This window comes from Leptinotarsa decemlineata, unplaced genomic scaffold (assembly GCF_025532065.1).
Source record: "Leptinotarsa decemlineata unplaced genomic scaffold, Ldec_3_MD MMD2_tig00000882_RagTag_RagTag, whole genome shotgun sequence".
NCBI lineage: Eukaryota > Metazoa > Arthropoda > Insecta > Coleoptera > Chrysomelidae > Leptinotarsa > Leptinotarsa decemlineata.
Window position 1 is genome coordinate 5,294,403 of NW_027412556.1, and position 25,925 is coordinate 5,320,327.

The 25,925-nt window shown below is 37.8% G+C and overlaps 1 protein-coding gene across 3 annotated transcripts; it reads right to left on the reverse strand.

Moving 5' to 3' along the window:
* Positions 1-1,811: 1,811 nt before the first annotated feature.
* On the reverse strand, positions 1,812-25,925 carry LOC111508668 (cGMP-dependent protein kinase, isozyme 1). Of its 3 annotated transcripts, none has more exons than XM_074174888.1 (9): positions 25,778-25,925; positions 20,395-20,551; positions 15,921-16,025; positions 14,506-14,595; positions 13,749-13,844; positions 13,377-13,471; positions 8,585-9,084; positions 7,269-7,811; positions 1,812-3,327 (listed from the first exon to the last, which is right to left on the reverse strand). In XM_074174888.1, exons 2-9 carry the CDS (start codon positions 20,542-20,544, stop codon positions 2,630-2,632), a joined length of 2,277 nt encoding a protein of 758 aa, XP_074030989.1. In that variant the 5' UTR covers positions 20,545-20,551; positions 25,778-25,925; the 3' UTR covers positions 1,812-2,629. The 3 variants fall into 3 exon arrangements, with proteins under 3 accessions (XP_074030989.1, XP_074030987.1, XP_074030988.1); XM_074174886.1 differs by lacking the exon at positions 25,778-25,925 and adding an exon at positions 20,617-20,874; XM_074174887.1 differs by lacking the exon at positions 25,778-25,925 and adding an exon at positions 20,617-20,874 and having other exon boundaries at positions 20,395-20,566.

Sequence of the window (25,925 nt, forward strand, 5' to 3'; positions counted from 1 at the left end):
AGACCACTGTTATAATCTTCATGTAGTCATTATTCACTGTGGTTCTGGCGGTGAATCTGGTCATTATTACGCCTTGGCTAAAGACAAAACGGACTGGTTTAAGTTTAACGATGTTCTGGCGATATATTGAATTTACTGGAGCCTCTGGAGACACCCTACATTTAGTTTTATGAGAGAGAGGACATTGGCAGATCAAGAACTTCTGATGATGTGGTGCTGCAGGTTTTTCCTGCAGCTGAAAAGCAAATGCACCACTGGAATCAATGAAGTCGCCCCGGAGCGCCAATTAATTTTTGCTGTTGTTTTATAATTTCATGATTTGTATTTTGAGAAGAAACGATTTGAGAGAAATAAAGAAATTAATTTATTCTGATAATCCATTGGCAGTTCTCGTTTCATGAACGTTGCTTGGCAATGCACCGCCTTCAAAAGCCTCGTTTATCATTAATATTCATAGATCTCTGTAGGGGGAGATATCATAGACTTTCCTTACTCAGGCTTGTTCTTGAAGGACACTACCAATGAGAACAGTACTGTTTCTTGTTGGATCACGAATGCTTCTTTTTTGGGCTCTAGTTTTGAAGGTGTCTTGTAGTGAAAGCAGAAGTGAAAGACTAAAGACGAATTTCTTTCGGTGATCGATGTCGAAACTTTGTTTGGACTATTCAAAAAGAGAAAAGATTCCTTCGCCTTTTCCTACAGTTTCAATTGTTATGTACTACTTCATTTATATTCACAAATATATTGTCGCAATAAGGAAGTTTCGGATTCTGTCTGTTTTCTGTTTTTCCATTAATCAGCTGTCGCCCCCATACGAACGACAACTCTCAGAAGTTGAGAAACTTGTGCGAGCTAAAGACTAACGAGGTCTTACCTTTTAACGTGTGATTCGTAACACGGATTACTTTAATAAACTTTGTTATTTTCAAGGAATACAAAATTTAAATGAAATGCATGTAAATTTTATTTATTTTCAAGTTTTCACATACGAATAACATTAGAACTGATGAATATAAATACAAGTACACAGATAAATCAGTTTTGGAATAATTCCCACTGGATTATTGAAAACATTGAAATCCTTGATAAGTCATTTTATGTGAGCATTTTTCAACATTTTCAAGAGAAAAATTAATTTAGCATTCGTTTTGAAACTACAAAAAACCTCGCAACAATCTTTGAACAACCGTAAAAATCGATAAGAATCAAACACTGAATAAGCAATTTTGATTCAACATCTACGATTTCTGCTGATATTGGGTATTACGACGAAATTATGTGATTGGTTGATAAGGAGCCGTTCAAGTATTAGGGGCACTATTGGGAACGGAGGGGTTGCTTTGCTCATTTTTGATGACTTGGGGGACGGGAGGTCTAGCTAGATGGTAATTACGCCAGCAGTAGTTATTTACTTTTTTACGCATATAGCAATCCACACATTGTCCATGTTTGAAAACGGAATGAATTTTTGGGAATTCCCACAAATATTGTTTACGTTTAGTCACTCGCTTCCCGATTTCCCAGACATTAAATGGTATACTGAACATGTGCTTGAAAGCCAATACTTGCTTCAAAATTGTTAAATGTAGAAACATAGAAAGCTGTCGTCCAAGAAGTGGCCTATTTAGATTACTGGACAACAGGTGTCTTCCACCACCAGTAAAAGTAATACAAACAGTTGATGACTTGGTTTTGCATGTTGGAAGGCAATTTCTCAGTCTTCCAGTCAATTCAGCTCCATGCTTAAACGCTTCACTCAAAGGTTACCTGCGAATGCCTTACGATTATTTTTGTCCGACGGTAAAGTTGAAGCTATCAAGTCGAACATGCAAAACATGGGGTTTTTATCAGGCTTCCGTCAAGTCGCTAAATCGCCACATCAGGAAGATCCATAAAAAAGTAAACACGCACACTGCTGTCAAAGTTGGTGTTATAAGAGACGCTGCTCGTCGTGCTGATGAGCTGATCTGCAGTATTCAAAATTTAGAGGTGAGGTTAGGTTAGGTATAAAATGAGTGGGCTTATTCGACCCTTCACCGCAACCCGCAAGGGTTTATTGTGGCTCACGCCTATTCACACTCGGCCAAATAAACCCAGCTTCTTAACGAAGCCGATTGGTTTGAATATAGTGGTCTTTCAGGTCAGATGGTAAGAGTACGGCTCTGCCGAACTTACTCTCTTACTCTCTATTGAATACCGTGTCAATGAAGCTTGTTCAAATGAATATTATGTGGGTAAAGTCCTATATCCTTAATATTTTTTCTTATTTCTAGAATTAAAACTGCTGCTCATGAATCAATTCAAAGAAGAAACAGAATTCGTTGAAAAAACAATGCATATAACAATGTTTACGTAAGCATGGGACGCGGGGTAAGAGCTTTGATTACTTGTGCTGACAAGGGGGATGGTGAGGGGTTAATAGTTGTAATAAATACGTAAACCTTGAACGGCCCCTAACTCACATGCTAGATATGATTAAAAGGTTAGTTTCGGTTTGAAGTCGTTCAAAATCCTGTCTCCGTTCAAAGATATAGTTTCCCTGCCCTGTTCTGTAGTTCCTATAAATGAAAGATGCAAAGTACCGAAAAATACCTCAGGCCTGACAGATGAAAACCAAAATTCGAGTTGATCAAAAACTATCATCCCATCCAGAAAGTTCATCAGGTGGCGTGTCGTTATCTCTTTTGAACTGATCAAAATATTTCGTATCGATCGGGCTGCTCAACTTAGGTTTGAACGGAGAGGGCATTTGCAATTTCACAAACGCCGGCCAATCGAATCCCAAGTACCATTTATGATTCTTTATATCTTGAATCCCACCCTTACTCATCCCTAGTCGTTCCGATGGTACCGGTTGGCACAGTTTCTCGATGAGATGCCTCGCTTTGAGGTTTACGTAGGTGGGAAAACTGATGTTGTCTATTCCGCTGAGGATTTTGTTGTAAGTGCGCATATGGCTGCTGTCATCCGTCCTGAAGGGAGTCCTGCCAGTCAGCATTTCGAAAATGAAAGCTCCGTACGCCCAGTAGTCGACCGCCCTGTTGTGTCCCCTGTTCAAAACTATTTCCGGAGCAACGTATTCCGGTGTTCCGGCAAAAGTAAAGGTTTTGCTCTGCCCGGAAAGTTTCTTGGCAAATCCAAAATCTGTTAGTTTTATATAGCCGTTCAGTGCAATCAGTAAGTTTTCCGGTTTCAGATCCCGAAAAATGACACCTCGGGAATGAAGGTAGTCGAAAGCTTCCAATACGCACGCGCAGATGAATCTGGCGTCTTTCTCTTCGAATCGACGATTTTTCTGCTTCTGCAGCATACTCCAAAGATCGCCGCCTGCAAATGAAACCGATTTTTTTATTGAAAACTTTCCTGAACAGAAGTGGGATGAATGAAACAAGAAATAATATTTCTTTAACAGGAGGTTAACCGAAGAATCAGAAGCATTTCTTTCTAGATTAGACGATCGAATGGCCTCGGAATGAACAGGGAATTGAATTTGCAGATGTACTAGATAGAAAGTTCGTAGGCTAACACACAGATTGCGCTACTACTATCAAATCCATATGATTTTTAGGCAACCCTAACCTTCAAAAGACATGTATAAAAATTTCACAGCTGTCGGACTACCAGTTTATGGAACAGAACGTTTTGATTGAAGCAACTTTTGTTAGTGTAAAAGAGGTGAAATGAGGACCAACGACGATGCACGCAGTGGATGCTCCAAAGAGGCTGTTACCGATGAAAACATCAAAAAAGTCCACAAAATAATTTTGGATGAGCGCAAAGTGGAGTTGATTGAGATAGCTGAGGCTCTAAAGATATCAAAGGAACGTATTGGCCAGCCATTATATGCAGGAATATTTGGGTGTGTGAAACCTCTATTCAAAGTAAGTACTGAGCGAGTTCGACCAAAAATAACAAAGAATTGATGATTCTGAGCAGTATTTGGAGGTGTTCCACCATGAAGAGAGCCGAATTTATACGTCGATATGCGACAATGGAAGAAATGTGGCTCCATTATTTCACGATCGTCATCTGAGTGGAATGCACGGAATGAACCGGCTCCAAAGCGTTCAAAGACGCAACAGTCGGCCACTATGATCGTTGTATCACCATCGAAGGTGACTAGGTTAGGTTAGGTTAGGTCCAAAGTGAGTGGGTCTATTCGACCCTCCACCGCAACTCTAGCCTCTCTCTCCAGAAAAATGTGGAGAGGAGGTGAATCAAGAAATATCTCCATGGCTGCTGATGGCACCACTGATGGCCAGACAAGCCTGTCTCTGTAAGCCAGAGAGCTTCCCTGTGCCGCTTTCTGTAAAGCCTTTGGCCACCAGGTAATTGCCCCATAAGTGATCATTGGTCTGACAAATCATCACATAAATCCAATGGATTTGATTGGGACCTAAACCCCAAGTTCTACCACAAGTCCTCCGACATGTCCATAGGGATTGTCTGGCTTTGTGTAAAACTTTTTCTAAGTGAGCGTTCCAGGTGACTTTTTTATCAAGATGCCATCTCTGTTTCAAATGGAATGACCTCACAATTAAGGGAAAGTGGCGTTAGATCGTACATTTCTCTACCCCTGCTGAAGGGGATTATCACAGTTTTGCTGGGGTTGACAGACATCTGCTCCCTCAGGCACTAACTGTGGACAACGTCCATCGTGTTTTGGAGGATATTACAAGATATCCTTCTCGACGTGGACCTTGTCAAGATGGTCATTTGGAAGGTAACTATATTGGATAACGAAATGAAATTTTATCAATAAAAAATATTGTTTCTATGTTAGCCAACGAATTTTTCAGACCAACTTGTAAAGCTTGAGAACTTCAGCAATTGATTCTAGGAGAAAATGGACCTTTCCAATCTTACTTATGACTCTCAAATCTCAATCAAAAGTGAAATCAATATGACTCCTCTCAACACCAGCCGTTATTACCAGACTCGATATCGATAATGGACAATTAGCGTTCTGCTAGAGAGATACCATGAATAAATGCGAAAGAGACTACCATCTTCACTGAGTTCTGAAAATCGATCGATAAAAAACGTAAAGATGCTAGATTTTCAAGAAAAAACTTCAGAATAAAGGAACTGTTCTCTATATAGGGGCTATTCAAGTAATGGGAAATTAGTATTTTTTCAAGAACATGACTGAAAATCGTTGTGATTGTTTTCCATGGATCTAACTAAATAATCTGTCAATATTTTACCTTGTGCTGAGATCTATCAATGAGAAATATTGCGTAATGAGGAAAAATACATGGCTAAGTGTATCGATGAAATTGGCGAAATAGCAACAGACTAATTTAGAACACCATGTTTCAGAGGTCAATCAACAACATTGACATATTTTACATTCCAAAACAGCTTTGACATTTATCGATGACATTTCAAAAATGAAACAAACCTCCAAGAAAACAACTGCAACCATCATTAGATATTTTCCATTCTGAATCATGAGTACTCTAAGACTCTCCTTCAATATTCAAGAAATGTTTCTAGGGACGAAGAAAGAATGCAAAATGAGAGATAAGAACAAATGTAGAGCCTGAAATATTGTGTGACAATCCAAACACAAATACTTCGCTGGCGGGAACATGGTCCCATGGGCAATCCATCAATTCCGGCGGTATAGATAGATAGATCTTTATTTAAATAGGATATCCTAATAATATACAAATCAATTAGAATGGTAGAAATAAAAAAAAGGTATGTGTTACATATAGAAATGACTTAAATGTATGACAAACATAAGTTCAATAAAATATTTTTGAAGACATTACTACAAAAACAGCAACATTATACATTCGAAAAATGTCCATGCAATATGTAGAAAGATAAATTACATAATTATTTGAAATATATAACGAACATTAGATGAATGGAATTATACAAATTACAGCTACAGGTAACAAAGACATAATACATATCATATTTGTACATTTAAAACAAATTTCTTCAGTTCATTTTTGAACATGTTCAGAGATGGGCTATTTTTAATTGCATTAGGTAATTTGTTGAACCGATCAAAACCCTTGAAAAACAATGAGTTCATAGTATTTTTGTTTTTTGTTCTGTTAATATATAAGTTATTATTATTTCGAGTGAAGTGGTGGTGAATATCGTGATGAAAGACAATATACTGATTAAAATAAGATGGTCCTAAATTGTTCAATATTTTGTATACGAAGATCATTGTGAAGTATAGCAGCTTTGGGAAATGGATTGCCAATTTAAAATATTGAGCATAATAGTAATAGGAGTATCTCTACGGCACTTCAAAATGATTCTCATACCACGATTCTGAAGTTTTTGGAGTTGAGACAATTTATTCTGATTGAATAAATATAGGATAGAGGAACAATAGTCGAAGTGTGGCTGAACAATTGATTTGTAAACTGTGATACTTGACTCCGTTGAAAGATTATTGGCAATTCTAGAAAAAAAGAATAATTTCTTTGAAATTTGTTTATGAATATACTCAAAATGTTCATCAAACGATAGAGTGTTATCTATCTGGAATCCCAGATATTTAGTTGAATTCACTATTCCAATTTTGTCATCATCAATGTTGAGATTAATAGTTTTAGAGTCTATTTGGCTGTATTTAAACTTGGTGGTGATTATCATCGCTTTAGTTTTCATCACATTCAGCTTGAGTTCATTAATTTTTAAATACTTGTTGACACTTGCTAGAGTATTATTCATTTTATGTATAGCCATCGTAAGGTTCACATCGCTACATGCCAATAGAGTATTATCAGCAAAAAAGTTCATAAATTCACAGTCGACAAACAATGGCATGTCGTTTAAATATAGTATGAATAGAAGGGGTCTCAGAACACTACCCTGGGGAACTCCAACGTAATTGTCAATTTCACAAGAGAACATGTCTTTAACTCATACCCGTTGTTTTCTGTTGGTCAAGTAATTAGATAACCAATTATACACTTTGCCCTCAATTCCATATATATTCAATTTGGCTAGTAGTTTTTCACACACTATATTCGGCTATGAAATTACATTCTATAATATTAATATTGTTAGTATTATGAAATTAAAACCAACAAAAGTTAGTCGAAGAAAAGAAAAGCATCAACAAGGTAGGGGTTGTGAAAATAGATATGCAAAATCTAAGTGTAGCTGGAAAAAAATGCAAAACATGAGACCCAATGGAGAGAAATTGTAAATCAAGAGATGCTGTTATGTTTCATTAAACCAAATATTTGGTCTTCAAGGCCTGTTGTTGCTTTTATATAATGATAACTTACCCAAACAAGATTCCATAAGGAAGTATATGTACTTTTGATCCTTGAATGTTCTATACAGCCTAACTATGAAAGGCGAATTACACGCCATCTGTATGGTCTTCTCATTATAAACGTGTTCTTCTTGACACTGCGCAACTACGTCAACTTTCTTCAGATACTTCAGGGCGAAAACAAGGCTCTCATCCTTGATGTGCTGAACTAACTCTACTCTGCCAAATCCACCTACACCCAGAGTTTTTCTGATTTTCAGATCCAACAGATTCAGTTCACCGTGTTCGGCTGCGGCAGGTTTGATGGAGTCTTTTGGCGTCACTCTGATATATTTGAAATTTTTTATCTCGCCTAGATGATCGATGAACTCCTTTCTCGTGAGGGTGAGGCATTCAACTCCGGGTGCGTCTGCAGTCACCGTGGCCTGCCTGCAGTCTTCTTCTAATAACGCCAGTTCGCCAAAACAATCTCCCTTTCTGTAAACGCCAACAACGCCTTCCTTATCCTTAGTTATGGTCACAGTACCCGCTCTGATTATGTAGAATTTATGACCTGAAATTATTTTGTTTTTGGAATTCTATAATGATTTTGATGAAGTTAGCGCTTATTGGAATGGAAATAAATTGTTAGATTCGAAATTATAGCGCCACCTTTTGGGATATTAGTTTTTTATGTTGGTATAAGCAATGTCATGTCATATGATAGGTTGCCTTATGTTTCGGGATTTGGCAATCCTAGTGTTGCAATCTGGCAACTGACAGCTCTATCGTAAACTTGGACATTTTTGAGCTTATACGTACTCAGAAAGTTTTGACATACGCGCGTTACTTGTGTACATTTTCGTGCGCATTTCGTGCACATTTTTCCAAACTCACAAAGTAATGATTTCGTTATCTAGGAATACCATGAGCATAGCATGAGGATAATATATCTCCGTATCGTGTATTTTCCTGAGGAATACACGGGGAAATCACGAAGATGTAATTTTACTCGGTACGTCTTACAATAGTACCTACTCGTAAACTGTGATGGAATTGGAATATCGTTCGGATCTAATATGGACGTCAGCAAAACAAATCCCAAGTAGATACTGAAAGCTTCCTCATGATGAAATGATGATGATGATTAGGGGATGATTGATCCCTCATGATGATCCCTCATCACGAGGGATCAATAATCCAAGATGTCTTGGGATCACATCCACAAATGGATGATGCACTTAGAATATCATGAGGAAGCTGTGTGCTATCTGGGTATGTATAAACCGTACCTAATTTTTTCGATAATTTGAAAATCAATATTGCTTTCAACAGCTGAAATCTCACCTTTGTCGCCTTGTCGAACAATTTCTTTACCAGTCGGGAAAAACTCAGACTTTAGCAAATTAGCGACCACTTGTAGAGCGTCTTTTCCCACAACTTTGAGATATTCGTTGTTCATCAGGAAATTCATCGTCTCGTCTTGTTCTCGAATATTGTGGCGGATCACTATCTGTTGGTAGACATTGCTATCCAGTACCCACACCATTCCAGAAGTGACTGCTCTTATTGTGGCCAAGCGTTTGGCATTGTACAAAATGGCCAATTCTCCAAAAACCCGAACGTTATCGAACTCATTCACCACTTTTCCTTTGATGATCGTTTGGTACTTGCCCTTGGCCGAAACATACATGTGCGATCCTTTGTCGCCTTGCTTGATCAGAATTTCTTTGGAAGATACTTTTCTTATGTACATTGCTGCTATCACATCTATTATTCTTTGCTCTGATATAATTTTGTTAAGGAATTCATTATTCTCAATAGCGGTCCGTATCAAACGTTCATCTCTGAAAATTAAAAACAGTTAATCAAAGATACTTTCTGCAAGCATTTTAGGATAAAAAGGGGTTTTGAGTAAGGCAAAAGGGAGTCCTTGCTGTATTAATGATTCGATTTGTTTCTTCAGAGTGCTGAGGTTACTAGATTTGATTGAAATCGTTATGAATAACACAAAGTCACTAAGAGAGTGAATTATGGAACTTTCTTATGGATTTGTTACTATGTTTCTTATGGATATTATTCTGAAGACGTTGAGTACTGAGCTATGCAGATGGATAAGTCATCCTAGTTCAGAATGCAGGATGCAGGAGGCTCTGAACATTATAACAATATAGGTCAAAGAAGATAAGCTAAACATAAACCCTTCTGAATGGTAACATTCCCCAAGAGAACTACCAGAAGAAGAAGAGTTCAACAGAAGAAGAAGAGTTCAATAGAAGAAGAAGAAAAGTTCAACAGAAGAAGAAGAGTTCAACAGAAGAAGAAAACTTCAACAGAACCTCATCTGAATTAACCATAGAAATGTATACATCTAGAGAATCAAGGGATAGGGAGAAACAAGAACCTCTAAAATTCAGAAGTTAAGATATTGAATCTGGAGAAAAATATAGGAGTGGTATAAGATCCCACAGTTACCATAATCCTTTGAAGGAGGTTGCGTTAATGGACACGTTACGATTACGCACGGCTGGTGTAAACCTCGAAGTTGGAATGAGTCAACTGAGGCTAAGCTTATGGCGAGAAGCGCTTACTGCACAACCTCTGCAGCAGGCAGCCAGTGATGCAATTGAACCCAGGTTTGTGTTTGATAAACCATACAAAATACAAATAAAACAGAACACAAAAAACACAAAGTCAGATGCTACAAACGCAATACGCATATATACAGACGGCTCAATAACCAAAGAAGGCTCAGGATGTTGAGTGTACTCCAGATCACTAAGCCTAAGGATTAACCCTCCTGTACTCGGGTAGTCTCTGTGAGACAATTCAGTTCTGATTTTTATTGATAAATCTACAGTTGGTCTTCTATTGCGCTAAACGTTCGTGTAGCTTCGGGATTCTTAGACATCGGCACGTGGCTTAAATGGTTAGTTTGAGTCAGATCGTGACAGACTTCTATTGTCGAAAATTGTCTCATAGACACTACTCGAGTACTGGCGTAACCAAATTCTCTGATGAGAGATTTGTTATTTTTGCTGTTTTTATTCCACTTGATGATATCAAAAAAACATGGATTCGTATTTGGAAGAACTTCAAAGACTGCAAACATTATATGACGAAGTTTCAACTGATGATGAGGTTCAACATGAGGATGGCGAGCCAGAATCAGATGTGGACCGTTGTGAATTGAGTGATTGCGATTCCAGATCTGAGGAAAGTGCAGATGAAGAGCTTGAACATGAAATAGTGAATAAGTAATCTTCAAACTACCTCCGCAAGTTCATTTTATGGATGTGAACGTGAAAAAGAAAATCATACAGAAGTAATAAAGTGGTCTAAGCACGCAACTATGACTAGTGTTAGAAATTGACGTCAGAATCTTGTGACACATTTACTAGGCACGAAGGGAAGAGCGAAGAATTTTAGAAATCCATTAGAATGTTGGTCTGCTTTCTTTACTATCGATTTGCTTGAATTGATCGTCGAGAATACAAACATATATATAGCAACAGTTGCACCAAAGTACAGACCCACCGGATGTGCTACCTACAAATATTTTAGAACTGAAGGCTGTCAAAGAGATTATCTACTTGATGGGGCTTTATAAAAGTGGGAGAGAAAATACCAAAGACTTTTGGGCTGAAGATGGCTCAGGCCTCGAAATTATTCGTGCAACAATGACCTATCGAAGATTTACCTTCTTATTGTCTTGCATACGATTTGATGATATTCATACGGGAAGTGAAAGAAAGAAGACTGACAAATTGTGCCCTATTAGAACTTTTTTTGAACGCTTCAACGGTCCGTGCAATATTTCAAATAAAACATCTCAAGTTGTGAAAAGAAAGTGTACTTTTATATATGATACGGGAAGAAATGTTACAATGGACAATTGGTTCACGAGCTTGGACATTGTAGAGCATATGGTGGAAAATCATAGGATAACCGTTGTAGGAACTATTCGCTAGAATCGATCAGAAATTCCTGCAGAACTGAAAGATATCACATCGAGGCAAGTAAATTCCTCCATGTTTGTATTTTGTAGAAATGCCACCTTGGTATTATATGTACCAAAACAAATGTGTCCTTTTAATTTCTTCCATGCACTTCGATGATAAAATTGGCGCAGCGGCAGGAGACCAGTGTAAGCCAGATATGATTACCTGTGATAACTAAATGCGGTGTTGATTCGGCTGACCAAAAGATGGCTGTATATAAGTAAGTAGAACCACTTGCAGGTGGCCGATGGCTATCTTCTATAATATGCTCAACATCGCAGGGGTAAATGCTTTTGTAATAAGTCAAAGCAATGCCCCTCCCCGTATAATAATTACAAACACCGGAGGTTATTTCTGAAAAAACTTGCTCACGACATAGTTATGGAAAATTTAACTAATCGAGCAATTAACCCATATATTAGAAAAGATATCAGGGGTTTGGCACTGAAGTTCTCTGGTACGACCACTCTGCCTCCGCGAGCAAGGCGCGAAAATGAGCAATGAAAAGTTTTTTTTTTACTTTAATCATCTCATTATGTTTTTTAAAACTGAAAAACGTGTCTGACAGACACCACCCGAGTGTGCACGTTAGTTTGCTTCACTTCACCCGAGTGCAGGAGGGTTATGTGGGGAATGGGAAAAAATACCAGCGTGGTCCAAACAGAACTGGCTGGTATCTCTATCGCCACAAAAGAAATAACCAGGAAAAAAAATTCCGGCAAAAACATAACAACCTGCACTGATAGCAGACAAGCCCTATTAGCCTTGAACAGACAACGTGTTACCTCAGGCTAGTACTACAGTGCCACCAAGATTTAGCCAAAGCCTCGGTAGATAATAACATTATCCTGAGGTGGATTAAAGGGCACGACAGGAGTAAGGTAATCGCATTTTTCGTCAAAATATTTCACATGAGGGGTCCAAGTGATAACACCATGGTACTGACAGCAGATAAGCCCTATTATCCTTGAACAGGCAACGTGTTACCTCAGGGCTAGTACTAGAGAGTGCCACCAAGATAATAAACATATCGGTAGATAATAACATTATCCTGGGGTGGATTAAAGGACACAACAGGAGTAAAGGTAATTGCATTGCCGACTCTTTAATCAAGGAAGCGGCTGAACTAAGAATTTTAGGACCCTTAAGAGATGGGATGAAATCAAAGGATGCAATCTTGCCAGGATCACCCTGGGCGACCCTGGAAAGCTGGCGCCGAAGAAATATCTGGCGATAACCAGGAAAAATCTACGCTTAACATTAGGATTTCTGACTAGCCACTGTCAACTAAGGAAACACCTCCATAATATGGGGCTAGCGGACACACCTTTATACACGATGTGTGAACAGGAAGATCAGACTGTCAGGCATGTCCTATGCGAGTGTCCGGAGTTATCGTCAATAAGAGGGTGTCTGTTCGGCGAGTCTTGGCCTACACCTGCCGATATAAAGGAGATATCTCCCAGTGACCTGTCCACCTTCCTGGAAAAGACAGGATGGACGATGATCTAGGAGGAAAACTCCTCGGAAGGATGTGTAGGGCCTACACTCACCCTCCCTACTCTACAGATACAGAATCGCTTGAACGAAACCAGATCAGGAAATGAGTTGATAGAAAACAAACAATACTGGAAAATGTGTCTGGAAACGTACGTGAGTACTGAGGAAAACTGAAGAGCTGCTTCATCATAGTAGGAAACGACAAAGAATAAATATACTCACTGGGGATTTCTTATTGGAATAATAGAGTTGTATAGCGAAGACCTCAGCTGCTGGCAATACAAAAAAGGATATAGTTACATCTAGTCATGTTTTGTGCGAATTTAAAGTTGTTTCGCAAAAAGCAAGCAATTTATGCAGAAGATCAGGAAAAATATCTTGTTGAAGACCTGTAATGAGTGTGATGAAAAGATGATATAGAAACATCATAAGCCTATTTTGGGACTTGGATGAATTTCTGCTTCCACGCAAAAACAAAGTCCAAATCCTATTTTCCCTCTCTTCTTTTCTCATCTGAAAACTCAATAAGCTATTAACTCATCAAATCACCAATGGAAAAAATGTTAATTCGTAATTTGAGGTATGGAATTTATCTTATCTGAGTGCTAAAATATTCCTGGTAATGTGAAATAACTTACTCTGGATCTTTTTTATGAACTGGTAATTTATCATCCTCTTTTGGGACGAATCGAACAGGTGTGACTCCAGATCGTCGTCTTCCTAGAAGGTCTTTCTGTAACAACAACCAATAACATAATTTTAATGAATGTATTGAATTGTTAGGTAATGTTAAAATATCTAAACATCAAAAGCTTCAACAGGAAACAAACAGAAATATATCTCAAATGCAAATGTAATAATCAAGTAAATTAATTTTTGAGTTTTTCTACATCTTCGTTCAGTATATTTTCAAAATTGTCATTAATTATCCTTCTTCAATCACGTTGGTTTCGAAGGTCAACATTACGTTTTGATGGTGAAAATTGGAATCAAAAAATATAAATACTCACTTGCGAATCTGCCGATGGTCGCGATACCACTGAACTGATATCTGAATTCATTGTATCTCTTGGCAAGGAATTCCCAGGCTGGATGGATTCACTCTTCTGTTGAAATATTAGAAACAATGATTATCTGAATAATAGCATTTGCGAAAATGAAAAAAATGCATGTTCAGATCAGAATATTGATATTGTCAAATCTAGGTTTGACTCTGGTCTGAAATATTAAACAAATATAGATTCAAATATAGATTGTTTTCGAATAAAAGATGTCGGTATTCGTCAAAAATTACAAAAATTCAAAAATTCCTATCTTGGCTCAGTTTAGAAGATATTCAAGAAATTGCATGTGAATATCAATGATGAATGTTTTTTATTATTATTAGTGCAATTCAAAGCAAAAACAAAATATCGGTCCAGTTTTATGTTCGTCGTAACAAAAAAGAATATCATTTGAAAATAATACTTCAATTAAATCTTTGAAAACGGTTTTTTTCAACGACAAAACACAAGCACTACAGAAAAATCCTTAAAGCGCTCTAGAAGCGGTGCCTGTGCGAAATATGGAGATAATTTTTTAAATGAAATACCCAACAACTAAAAAAATTAATCATACGAAATTCAAGACACAACTGAAAGAATATATATTTTGGAATAGATTGACAATACCTTTTGTAGTTTTACATATTTCTGTTTGATGTATTATTCTCAGTATGTTAGTTTTTTTAATATTATTATTTATCCTTTTTCATTTCTAAATACTCACTTGAATTTGTGATGACTCTCCTACGTCACTTGTCTCTGATGTTTCTGATTCAGTAGGATTTATTTGCGTTTTCTTCAAAATACCGGTCAGCTGTTTAAAACATGAAAATATTATAGTCCAATATTTGTACTTGTCAAACAAACAAAATAATCATATGGGTAATAGATCTCTTGCATACTGTTACATCGGTATATTAAAATAAATATTCCATCGTCCAAAAAAATCCATACTGGTGTTCCACAAAAATCAGTTTAAAGACCTGTACTATTTCTAGTATTGACGTATTGACGTATTGACAAACGGAAAAAACTCTTTAAAATATATAGCCAAATTCGTTTCGAGTGATATGCCCGTAATTAAATTATATATTTTGGCGATTTAATAGGAGTATGGCCGTTCAAAAGCAGGAGTACTATAGTACCTTTAAATCTCACATTCAAATGGAGAATATCTGGCCTAAATGTTATTTGCCTAAGTAAGTAAGAGAATGGGAAATTCTTCTTATCCCATGAATATGTCTCAAACAAGAATTTCGTACATTTCGATTTTTTTGTACTGGCTTGTAAAACTACACACATAGAAAGGGATAAAATAAACGTTTTATATAATTGCAATAATTTACTTTTATGTTTATCCAACTTTCAACTTTATTAACCATGTGGAGTTCGTCACAATCCCCCATGATTTTGATATCCGAGCAGACTGGCTAAATCTCTTTCAGAAGACGGAAATATGTAGTAAATGTCGGTGTCGTCCGTATTTAGATGAATATACTATTCATCAAGACACGTTACAAGAGAAGATGTGTATATATTATACATCAGTAGTCCCAAACTAGATCCTTGTGGCATTGGTTTAGTTTTCCATGAAGCTCAATTTTCAATCAATTAATGCATATTTCCATGAGACTATACAGTATCGGAAATTGACAGCTATAGATACTAAAAATATATAACAACATATACATATGTATGTATATGTTGTTATATATTATAGGTATATATGAGAAAATTACTATCCACAGTCAAAGATTGAATTCGTACGAATGAAATTGTTACGAATGAAACAATTATGACCTGTATATTCACGACAAGATCATTTTAATGATTTGTCCTGTTTCTGAATGCTTCTTGAAGAAATGACAATTGAAGTAATTCATTTCGACAAAAAACTATTTTTTTTTCACACGACCTGTCGAATTTTTTGTTGAAGTCATCAACTATGGAGTCGTGCTTCCTAGATCAAAAATTAAAGTGTTTTATTTGAACATGAGACAAATTGAACGAATAAAGTTACAGTGCGAGTATTAGTTATCAGTTCATCCAGAGAATAATGAAAATTTCAAAATATTATAATAAATAGGGTGTCAGATTCGAAAATGTTAAATCAAGCGAACTATATTTCTAGGTACTCACTTGTTTTGGTGATGATTCTCCTACTTGTCTTGTGTCGGATGTGGAAGTTGTTGAATTTGTGGTGTTTATCAGCTCTGATTCACTTGGCCGCAAAATACCATTTTGCTATTTGAAACAAAATATTATAAAATGATTCAGTATGAATCAATATTTCAATTTATTTTTCAGAAAATATGTTTTAGGGTAGACTCAATCGAATAGTGGACTATTCAAAAAATAAGGACACTGTTCAAATCCTGCTGGCTACGTACATTATTAAAATCTATCCAAATCCAAGATAGAGTAAAACAAAACAAAACCGAGGCGTGATGTTCACGTGATCGCCCAGTGTCAGATGCAAAAGGCAGCGTTCATTGGTGAATTTGCCTTCTTGGTACGAGTTCGGTACCAGCACAGGGTTGTAACCAGTCGTTTGCGTGTTTGTTTGGCGTGCGTTATGGTATATTGTTTAAAATTGTTTTCCAAGATGTCCAGTACAGACACTGCTGATGACACTGTGAGCTATCCTCTGAGTCCAGCTAGGAAACGATCCAAAAAAAGACATTTGAGTGTTGAGATAAAAGGAGTGATTTCAAAACCGAATACAAATCAAAATCGTCAAACCATTATAAAATCAATAGATGATGCTGATAAACATGCAATTAGGAGGAAAGTGCATTAGTACTTTTTCAGAAATGAAATACCCACGATAGACAAAGTACTCACAGAAATAAATGAAAATGTTTTATTGCCAAGTTTTGAGCGGTCAACATTCCATAAAGTATTGAAACATTTGAATTTTGTATGGAAAAAACGAGGGCGCAATAGTTTATTATTGGATAGAGAGGAAATTGTGTTATGGAGGAGAGAGTATTTGACCAAAATTAAATATTATAGGGAACAACAGAGAACAATTTATTATATGGATGAAACCTGGGTTAATGCTGGTCATACTACCCCTAAAGAATGGTTCGATGAAACTGTGACCTCATCTAGGAGGGCCTTTCTAGATGGACTATCCACCGGATTACCGAATCCATCAGATAAACTTATATTTATATTAAGACCTGCCTCAATCTCAATATATAAAAAGTAACCCTCGTATTTGATTTATTTACTTACATACATCTTCATAATTTCAGGTAAAGGAAAACGGCTTATTATTTGTCACATCGGCAATGATAATGGGTTTGTTGCTGAAAGGCTGTGGTGTTTCGAGTCGAAGAAAAAACTGGTGATTATCACGAAGAAATGAAGGGTGAATCTTTCGAACAGTCGTTTTCCAAAGTTCTACCCCATCTGGAGGATAATGATGTGATTGTAATGGACAATGCACCTTATCATTCGCGACGGTTAGAGAAGATTCCGACAACGTCTTCAAAGAAGGTTTAAATCCAAAATTGGCTGCGATCAAAGGATATTAGCTTTGAAGACTCAATGCTAGGAGTACAGCTACTAATAATTGTCAAGGAGCGCAAGCTTGAATACCAAAATTATATAGTCGATTTGATGGCAGCAGGTCCAAACAAAATTGTCCTTCGCCCGCCTCCATACCACTGCGAGCTCAATCCCATCGAGTTAATATGGGCGGATGTGAAGAATTCTGTAGCTCAGCGTAACACCACGTTCAAATTTGCAGATCTCAAAGTACTTTTTGATGAGGCTTTGAAAAGACTCACAGCGGAAAAATGGGAGGAGTATGTTCGGCATGTGATATCGGAAGTCGAGACAAAGATGTGGAAGCTTGATAACATAATAGAGGCACAAATCGAGCCACTGATAATTCAGATTGGTGAGGATGACACTACTGATGAAGAGACAAATTCATCCAGTTGAATAATTTTGATTAATAGTCCTTTTGATTTTACATAAAATAAAAATTATCAATAAAGATATAATTACGTCTCTTTTCATATAATGCTTGAGTGCGCTGTGGAAAATCCAATGAAAATCTTTTTATATTACACATATTATCTGCATTCTTCCCGTTAAACTGCAAAATTTGTGCATTTCACTCTTTATCATAAAAAAGTTTTCCTAAGTATGATATAGCATTTGCGATCAACAAGATGTTGGTTCTGAATACGATCCTGGCCAATTCTTGGGATTTTCAATATCACGTGCGTAGGGCATGTCAATGTTTACATCCACTCTATCTTGGATTTGAATTTGTTTCAGGTCCCAAACAAATCTATTGAATATCTAGATGATTGTCAGACCAATGCTCACTTATGGGGCAACTGCCTGGTGGCCGAAGGCGTTACAGAAAACGGCTCAGGCGAAGCTCTCTGCCTTACAGAGACAGGCTTGTCTGGCTATCTGTGGTGCCATTAGTACCACACCGTCAGCGGCCATGAAGATCCTTCTGGAACTACCTCCTCTCCACATGTTTCTGGAGAGACTTGCGTACATCGCCAATTGCACAGTACACTAGACTACTGGTTGACCCTGGAAGTCACAGCATTCTGGGAATGACCTCTGGCATTATGCCACCAACTGTCAACTACGAACTGCCGTATACGGTACTTTTCCCGAGTAATGAGGATTGGATCCTCCGGAAGAGGAAAATTTCATGAGCAAACAGTTTTTGGTTCACAGATGGACCAAAAACACCTTTCGGTTCCAGTGCAGGTGTTTTCAGTCGCATATCCAGGACAGAAATATCAACCTGCCTAGGAACCTATGCGACTATATTCCAAGCGGAAACCTATGCTATTGAATTGAGAGATTGGTAGAATCCAACCTCACATACAAGTCAATAAAATTTTTCTCGGACAGTCAAACGGCGTTTGAAGCTCTTGGCTCCTACCGAGCAACGTCTAAGTCGGTAGCAAATTGCCAAAAACGACTCTCCTCGATAGAAAGACTCAACAAATTGTCTCTGGTCTGGATTTCTGGCTATACTGGCCTAGAAGGCAATGAGAGTGCTGACTCCCTTGCAAAAGAGGGTGCTGCAAGTAGCTTCATAGGACCAGAACCTGCCATTGGCATTGCTTTAGGTTTTGCCAAACAAACAGTGAACACCTGGATGGCAAGGAGATCTAAAGACTTCTGGCAAAGTCTTCCAGGATTGGCTTGGTCCAATGCGTTCATTCACCCTTCGAAGCTTGAAACCAAACAGTGTTTGGACTACATTAGGGATGAACTACGATGTCTAACAGGCCCAGGTCACTGTCGTCTGAATCATCATATACAGAGACTTGGACTGTTGGAAGACAGTGTGTTCAACACAGTGTGTGTTGAATAGGTGTGAGCCACAATAAACCCTTGCGGGTTGCGATGGAGGGTCCAATAGGTCCACTCACTTTTGACCTAACCTAACTTACCATTTTTTATGTTGGTGAACTCTTTTTGAACATATATTCACAGTTTCATAAAAGTTAGAAGTATTCTACGTGTTCGACGATTTTCTGTTATCAGAAAATAATAAATCAAATAATTTGCATAACATTTAGAGTGAGAAAAGAGATTAAGTGCTCAAAAACTCTCGAGATGTTGAAAGTGGCATACGGTGATTGTACTCTTGCTTGCCATGCAATTTTTTTCGAAATTTTAGGCATGAAGCGTGTGGCAGCAAAGTTTGTTCCAATATAATTGCTGACCAAAAAAACCATCGCATGAGAATCGCTCAGGAACGACGCCAACAGCGATCCAAATTTGCTCAAAAAGATTATAAGTGGTAATGAATCATGGGTATACGGTTATGACATCGAAACCAAAGTCCAATGGTACCAATGGAAGAGCCCAGAAGAGCTAAGACCAAAAAAAGCATGCCAAGTTTGATCGAATATCAAGATTTTGATTACTGGTTTATTCGATTATCGTGGCGTAATGCATCATGAGTTCTTGCCACATGGTCGTACGGTCAATAAGGAGTATTATCTTGGAGTTAGGCACCACTTGTGAGGAGCAATGCGAAGAAAATGTCCGGTATTGTGGAAAAACACTTTATGGCTTTGGCACCACGATAATGCACCTGCTCATTCGTCATTGCTTGTTAGTGATTTTTCAGCCAAAAAACAATGGCGTAATCATGCCTCAGCCACTGTATTCACCAGATTTGCCCCACTGCTTCTTTTTTTGTTCTCAAGATTGAAGAGAACAATAGAAGGGCGGCGTTTTGGCGACGATTAAGGAAAGCCGAAGAGCTGAAGGACATACCAGGAATGCTTCGAGGATTGGGAAAAATACTGGCACAGAAAGTGAAAATAATGAGAACTATTTTGTATGAAAAATACGACTACCAACTCCTCTGTTAAGAATACTGAAATTAGTTTTCATTGATATTGATATATTTTTCGTAAAATATCGACCTCATTACCAGATTCCGTGACTCACTATGGCAATTAAAACTTAATTTTTGTATTGGTTGAACAGAAGTTCCACCAATTTTGTTGAAATTTGAAATATGGAAACGAGTTCATGGATAGCGAGACACGCTGTATAATTTTTCCATCTATAAATCTGGGAATAGAAAGTAAGAAGCAGTAAGTACCTGTCTGGTGTTCGAATTCACAGGTTCCTGCGGATACAGCTTACTTAAAGTTATTCGTTGTCCAATAACAACATTTTTTTTCTTCTTTTTGTCCGGTTCATTGATGATGATGGTGTGCCGAAAACAAGTTTTTCCCAGACACCAAACCATTTCTCATCTGAAATACAAATAACTGAACAAATAACAATTGAAAAAAAGGTGACTTTTTCAACTAGATTGTACCTAACAGAATTGTAAAATTTCACAATTTTATCCGCTTATCTACCCAGATAAGGCATCATTGAACTTATCTTCCTAGTAAATTAGAGATTTGAATAAATCAGTTGTCTTCAGGAAAACTTGAACCACTTTGTTATTGGTAACACAAACACAATTTTCGTATTTCCACTGAGATTTCTATAGACAGGACTAACAAAAACTGTAAATACTGGGTTTATTGAGGAGTGACTTTGAATGGTATCTCAGGTTAGAAGATAAAGAAACAATTACATTAGTATTTTATAATCAGAGATAAGTTTGAGATATCAGGTTTTCCATGAACATGTTCACACGAAATTTATTGACGTACAGTGTTTCAAAATTGTCTAATTAGATTTACTCTTAGAGAACATACAAACAAAATTTCACCAAATTAATATGAATATATCAATATCAAAATGTATTTCTGCTTTCACTTGCAGTATACTTTATGTCTGAGATGAGGAAGATCATCTTTGGAGAATCGGAAACCGTGAGATATTAAAAGTTAATTGAATAAAAACAAGTTGACCGTTTCGAAGTTGAAATTTAGGAAATTACGATTCGTTTCAAAGATATCACAAAAGAACCGAAATTCGGCGATTTATTTTTTTGAGTTTTCTTTTCAAGATGGCTTCCACAGATTTTTGGTTTCCGAGACACCAATTTTTATTTTTTATGGACCGGAAAAAGAAATCACCCAATATAAGTCGTTCTTTTCAGCGACAAATTCACTGATTTGTTACACAAATTTTTTTTTTATTTCAAAACATCATTTAAATAAGTTCCAAAAAGGGCAACTTTTTTCTCAATTTATGTTTCACTTAGAATTTCCAATTTTCCCAAATTGACCCTCCTTGGCAAAAACATTTCAGTAAAGTGATCGGCCACGTCGATTCATCATTTTCAAATTGACATTTGAAGATGTAATTTTCAAAATCCTCACCCTCAAAGTTGAGGTTGCCAGCCTTCAAAAGTGAAACGGTGGTAATGTTGGGAATAAAATATGCAAATGTCAATTTAGAAATGGAAATCAACATGGTAAAATACCCTTTAAAATCTACCCCGCTGCAGAGGGGCGTGGTGTGGTGATGAAGTAGGATTCCTCCTAAATGACGCCTCATCTCAAGGTGGGCGTATCTGTATTTCAGAAAACCTTGTCACGGTGATGCGGGGCTCCGCCATGGGAAAAATCCAATCCACAAAAACTCGTGGAACCTTTTGAGGGCCATGAAGTAACCAAAGAATCCAACCATGAGTCTACAGTCTACTGAACAACTCCAATTGTAGTCAGTGCAACATCAGATCGAGCAAGAGCTTCTCAGTTCTCTTGATCTTGTTAAAAACCTATGGGGCTATGCGGTGCAGTCTGATAGCGAATCATTGTCTCTCAAGAGAAGGACATTCTTGAGCAGCAATAAAGAAATCTGAATTCAAAGAGGCAACAACCTTCCCCTCACTCTACCTTAACCAGATGCGAAAAAGCTCTGCATTGCTGAATCTAATGTATAATCAGAAATAGCTGACTTACTGATACTCTCATATAAAAAAGGTGCCATGGTCATTGAGGTGGTAATCTTGCACCTTGAACATCCGATAATCTCACTGATTGAATGGAATCTCTCCAGAATGCCGTCGGAGATATTCTGGAAGATGGTCAGCAGATAGTCCAGAGCTGCACATTTTGGCCTGGATGGGATGTAGGTTACATGGGAGGATCATATGTGGTTCTTCTGCACTGTGGATCCAGTTGTACCTTACAACCTCCATGAAATGAATCACAAAAGGCCTACTTCCCAAGCCAAACATTCACTGACCTATCAGCCCCTCATTGGATCAAGGAACATCTATCATGGTCTGCCAACCTTGGAGTGGATTATTCTCCACAAAAAACCTCAGGCTCTAGTAATAGAACACATACTTTGTGCCTGACCCGTCGCAAACTGTATGAAGTTTTCAGCGTACAACAAATTCCCACTTTTGCCACCCATCCTGAATGATCACTCATCAAATAGAGTAAACTGTACTAATACCGCTGCCATCACTGTCTAGTCCCTGGAAGCGTTGCATCAAAAGCGTTCAAAGGAAGGAGGTTCCGTTCCCCCCAGCCAGACTCTTAGGACCCCTGGGGAAGATCCCGGACGATTCCAATATATCCTGGATGAAGTAGCATACAGTGCCACAGCCCAAAGCAACTCTTAAACTCTGAATCCAATCCTCAACCTAGGATACATCGGTGAAATCCCGCCTACAATCGACCCTAGCTATTGTACCCAGAACACTCCATTCAACCAAGAAGATGCATTTCGCCAACTGAATCACGAATCACGAAGAAGAGGCCCACCAACCCACTTACTGAGAATAAGAGAATCGTCACCACTTCCAAACTCACTAGTAGCAGAATATAAAAGTACTAACATAGACAAACAAAAACAGTGTAAAACCAAACCCCACAAAAACTATTGTACACTGCTCCCGAAGAGGCATAAGACTATAACTGGGGCCCCACAAATAAGACTACTCAAAACTCTAGGTTCTGGTTAGTCTCTGCTATAAAACCAAATAATAGGTCTACTGATTCGGCCCTTCACCATGTGGTTGGCACACCCCTTCTTTGGAACATAGTTCAAGATACCCTAATTAATCACCTCAACAATAATGGATTCTACACAATTGCATATGCAGATAACATAGTTATAATGCAGACAGGCAAATTTGTGAACACACTGTGCGATAGAGCGCAGGATAGGCTCAAATCAGTAGAAACATGGTGTAAGGAACAATCCCAAGAAGAATGAGATAGTCCTTTTCACCAGGAAAAGAAGTTTATCGGGCTTAAAACCTCTCGAAATCTCTAAAAGCAATCTAAACTTCTCTGAAGAGGTACTATCCTCGACAGAAAGCTAACATGGAACTCTCATCTACAGAATAGAGCGAAAAGAGACATATGTGGCTTATGAGCAATGTCGGAGGACAATGGGACGCGCATGGGGTCTTTCACCTCGTGTGGTCACCTGGTCTACACTGCAAAAATAAGACCTGTGTTAACGTACGGAGCCATTGCATGGGGACCGAAAGTTCTGCAAGCAACGGCCATCAAAAAATTATAGCATATTCAGCGATTGGCTTATTTAAACATCACTGGAGCCATGAGAACAACATCAACCGCGGCAATGAAATGAATTACTGGTCTTACCCCGCTGGACCTGTACGTTAAGGAGATTGCATTAATGGCCATGTTACGATTGCGCACGGCTGGTGTAAACCTTGAAGTAGGAATGGATCAATTGAGGCTAAGCCTATGGCGAGAAGCACTTACTGCGCAACCTCTGCTGCAGGCAACCAGAGATGCAATTGAACCCAGGTTTGTGTTTAATAAACCCTACAAAATACAAATAAAACAGAACACAGAGTCAGATACTACAAATGCAATACACATATATACAGAACGGCTGTGGAGTATACTCCAGATCACTAAGCTTAAGGATTAAGTGGGAATGGAAAAAATTCCAGCGTGGTTCAAACAGAACTGGCTGGTATCTCAATCGCCACAAAAAAATAACCAGGACAGAATTTCTGGCAAAAGCTTAACAATCTGCACTGATAGCAGACAAGCCCTATCAGTCTTGAACAGACAATGTGTTACCTCAGGGCTAGTACTAGAGTGCCACCAAGATTTAGTCAAAGCCTCGGTAGATAATAAAATCATCCTGAGGTGGATTAAAGGGCAGGACAGGAGTAAAGGTAATCGCATTGCCGACTCTTTAGCCAAGAAAGCGTCTGGACTAAGAATTTTAGCACCCAGTGGCACCTACGGTCTGATGACTTCGACAATTGCGGAACTAGCCAAACGTCACACCCATGTTCAATCTCTAAAGAGATGGGATGAAATCAAAGGATGCAATCTTTCCAGGATCACCCTTGGCGACCCTGGGAAGCTGGTGCCGAAGAAATATCTGGCGATGACCAGGAAAAATCTACGCCTAACAGTAGAATTTCTGACTGGTCACTGTCAACTGAGGAAACACCTCCACAATATGGGACTTGTGGACACATCTCTATGCAGGATGTATGAACAGGTAGATGAAACTGTCCTATGCGAATATCCGGAGAGTGTGTGTTCGGCGAGTCTTGGCCTATGCCTGCCGGTATAAAGGAGATGTCTGCCAGAGACCTATTCTCCTTCCTGAAAAGGACAGTATGGACGATGACCTAGGTGGACAATTCCTTGGGAGGATGTACAATGGGTCACATGTCGCCTAAGTGCTGTGGGCCTACACCCACCCTCCCTTCTCTACAAATACAGATACAGAGAAAACCAAATAATAAACGTTTCATTCATTCATAAGGGCTCTCAGTCCTCGCTTGGAAGTAGTCAAATTAAGATCCCACCATCAAGTCACAAAACCCCGTTTCAGTTCTTCGAAATTGCTCCAAGATCGAATCCGAAACGTCGAATACACGCAGTTCAACTTGAACTGCAGAAACTCAAATTGCTGACCTTGGGAACTCATCTGAACATCGCTACTATGACCATTGGCTTAAAATTTCATAAACTGGGGTAACATTTTTTAAACTACTACAAAAATTTTTGTTTTTTTTTACTTTGGATGGGTCAAAATGCAAATGCAACATGATTTTCTCTGTAGAATACACATAGTTTATTCAAAAAAACCAAATTTGGTATAAATTTGGGTGATTTCTTCGAACTTCTGATACATTGAGTAACAATTTTTCAAACAAAAATTACAGTTTACATAGAAATAATTTATGAAACGCTATATATCAAAAGCTATCTACTTTTTAATGCTGAATTATGCATATAATGTTAAAGCAAATGTTTTTATAAAATTCACAAACGATAGTTGTGATACGTTTAAGATATATTGTTAGCCATGCTAAATAATCAATTTTGGAATTTTTATGTTACCATGTGATTACCTGAAGATTTGTCAAAATTTGACTTACATGACAGTACAAAAAAGAGCAACTAACTCCTAATATGAAATCTTGAATACTTGAATATAATATAATTTGAGGTGTTCAATGTGTAATGCAATATCATCAATGATTTCAACATTTATATCAACAAAGCTATAAAGTGTTCAAAAAAGTTTTCGCAGCGGTTTACGACTCAAAACATTACCTATAAGTCCCAATACAGTATTGCATGCCTATCAAACACAGAGAGAAGTACACTCACTGCTCTTATTTAAATTATTTGTCACTTTAAGCTATTAAAACTCAAGGTTAAACGTAATAAGCAAGCATGCAAACTAGTGTTTTACCTGATA

Bases quoted from the DNA above. Each gene is read 5' to 3' on its own strand.
- LOC111508668 (XM_074174888.1), bottom strand. From the start codon at position 20,544: ATGGTTTGGTGTCTGGGAAAAACTTGTTTTCGGCACACCATCATCATC. The intron at 13,472-13,748 runs GTGAGTATTTAT...TTGTTGTTACAG, and splicing joins GACCATCGGCAGATTCGCAA to AAAGACCTTCTAGGAAGACG. The intron at 7,812-8,584 runs GTGAGATTTCAG...AAATAATTTCAG, and splicing joins TGTTCGACAAGGCGACAAAG to GTCATAAATTCTACATAATC.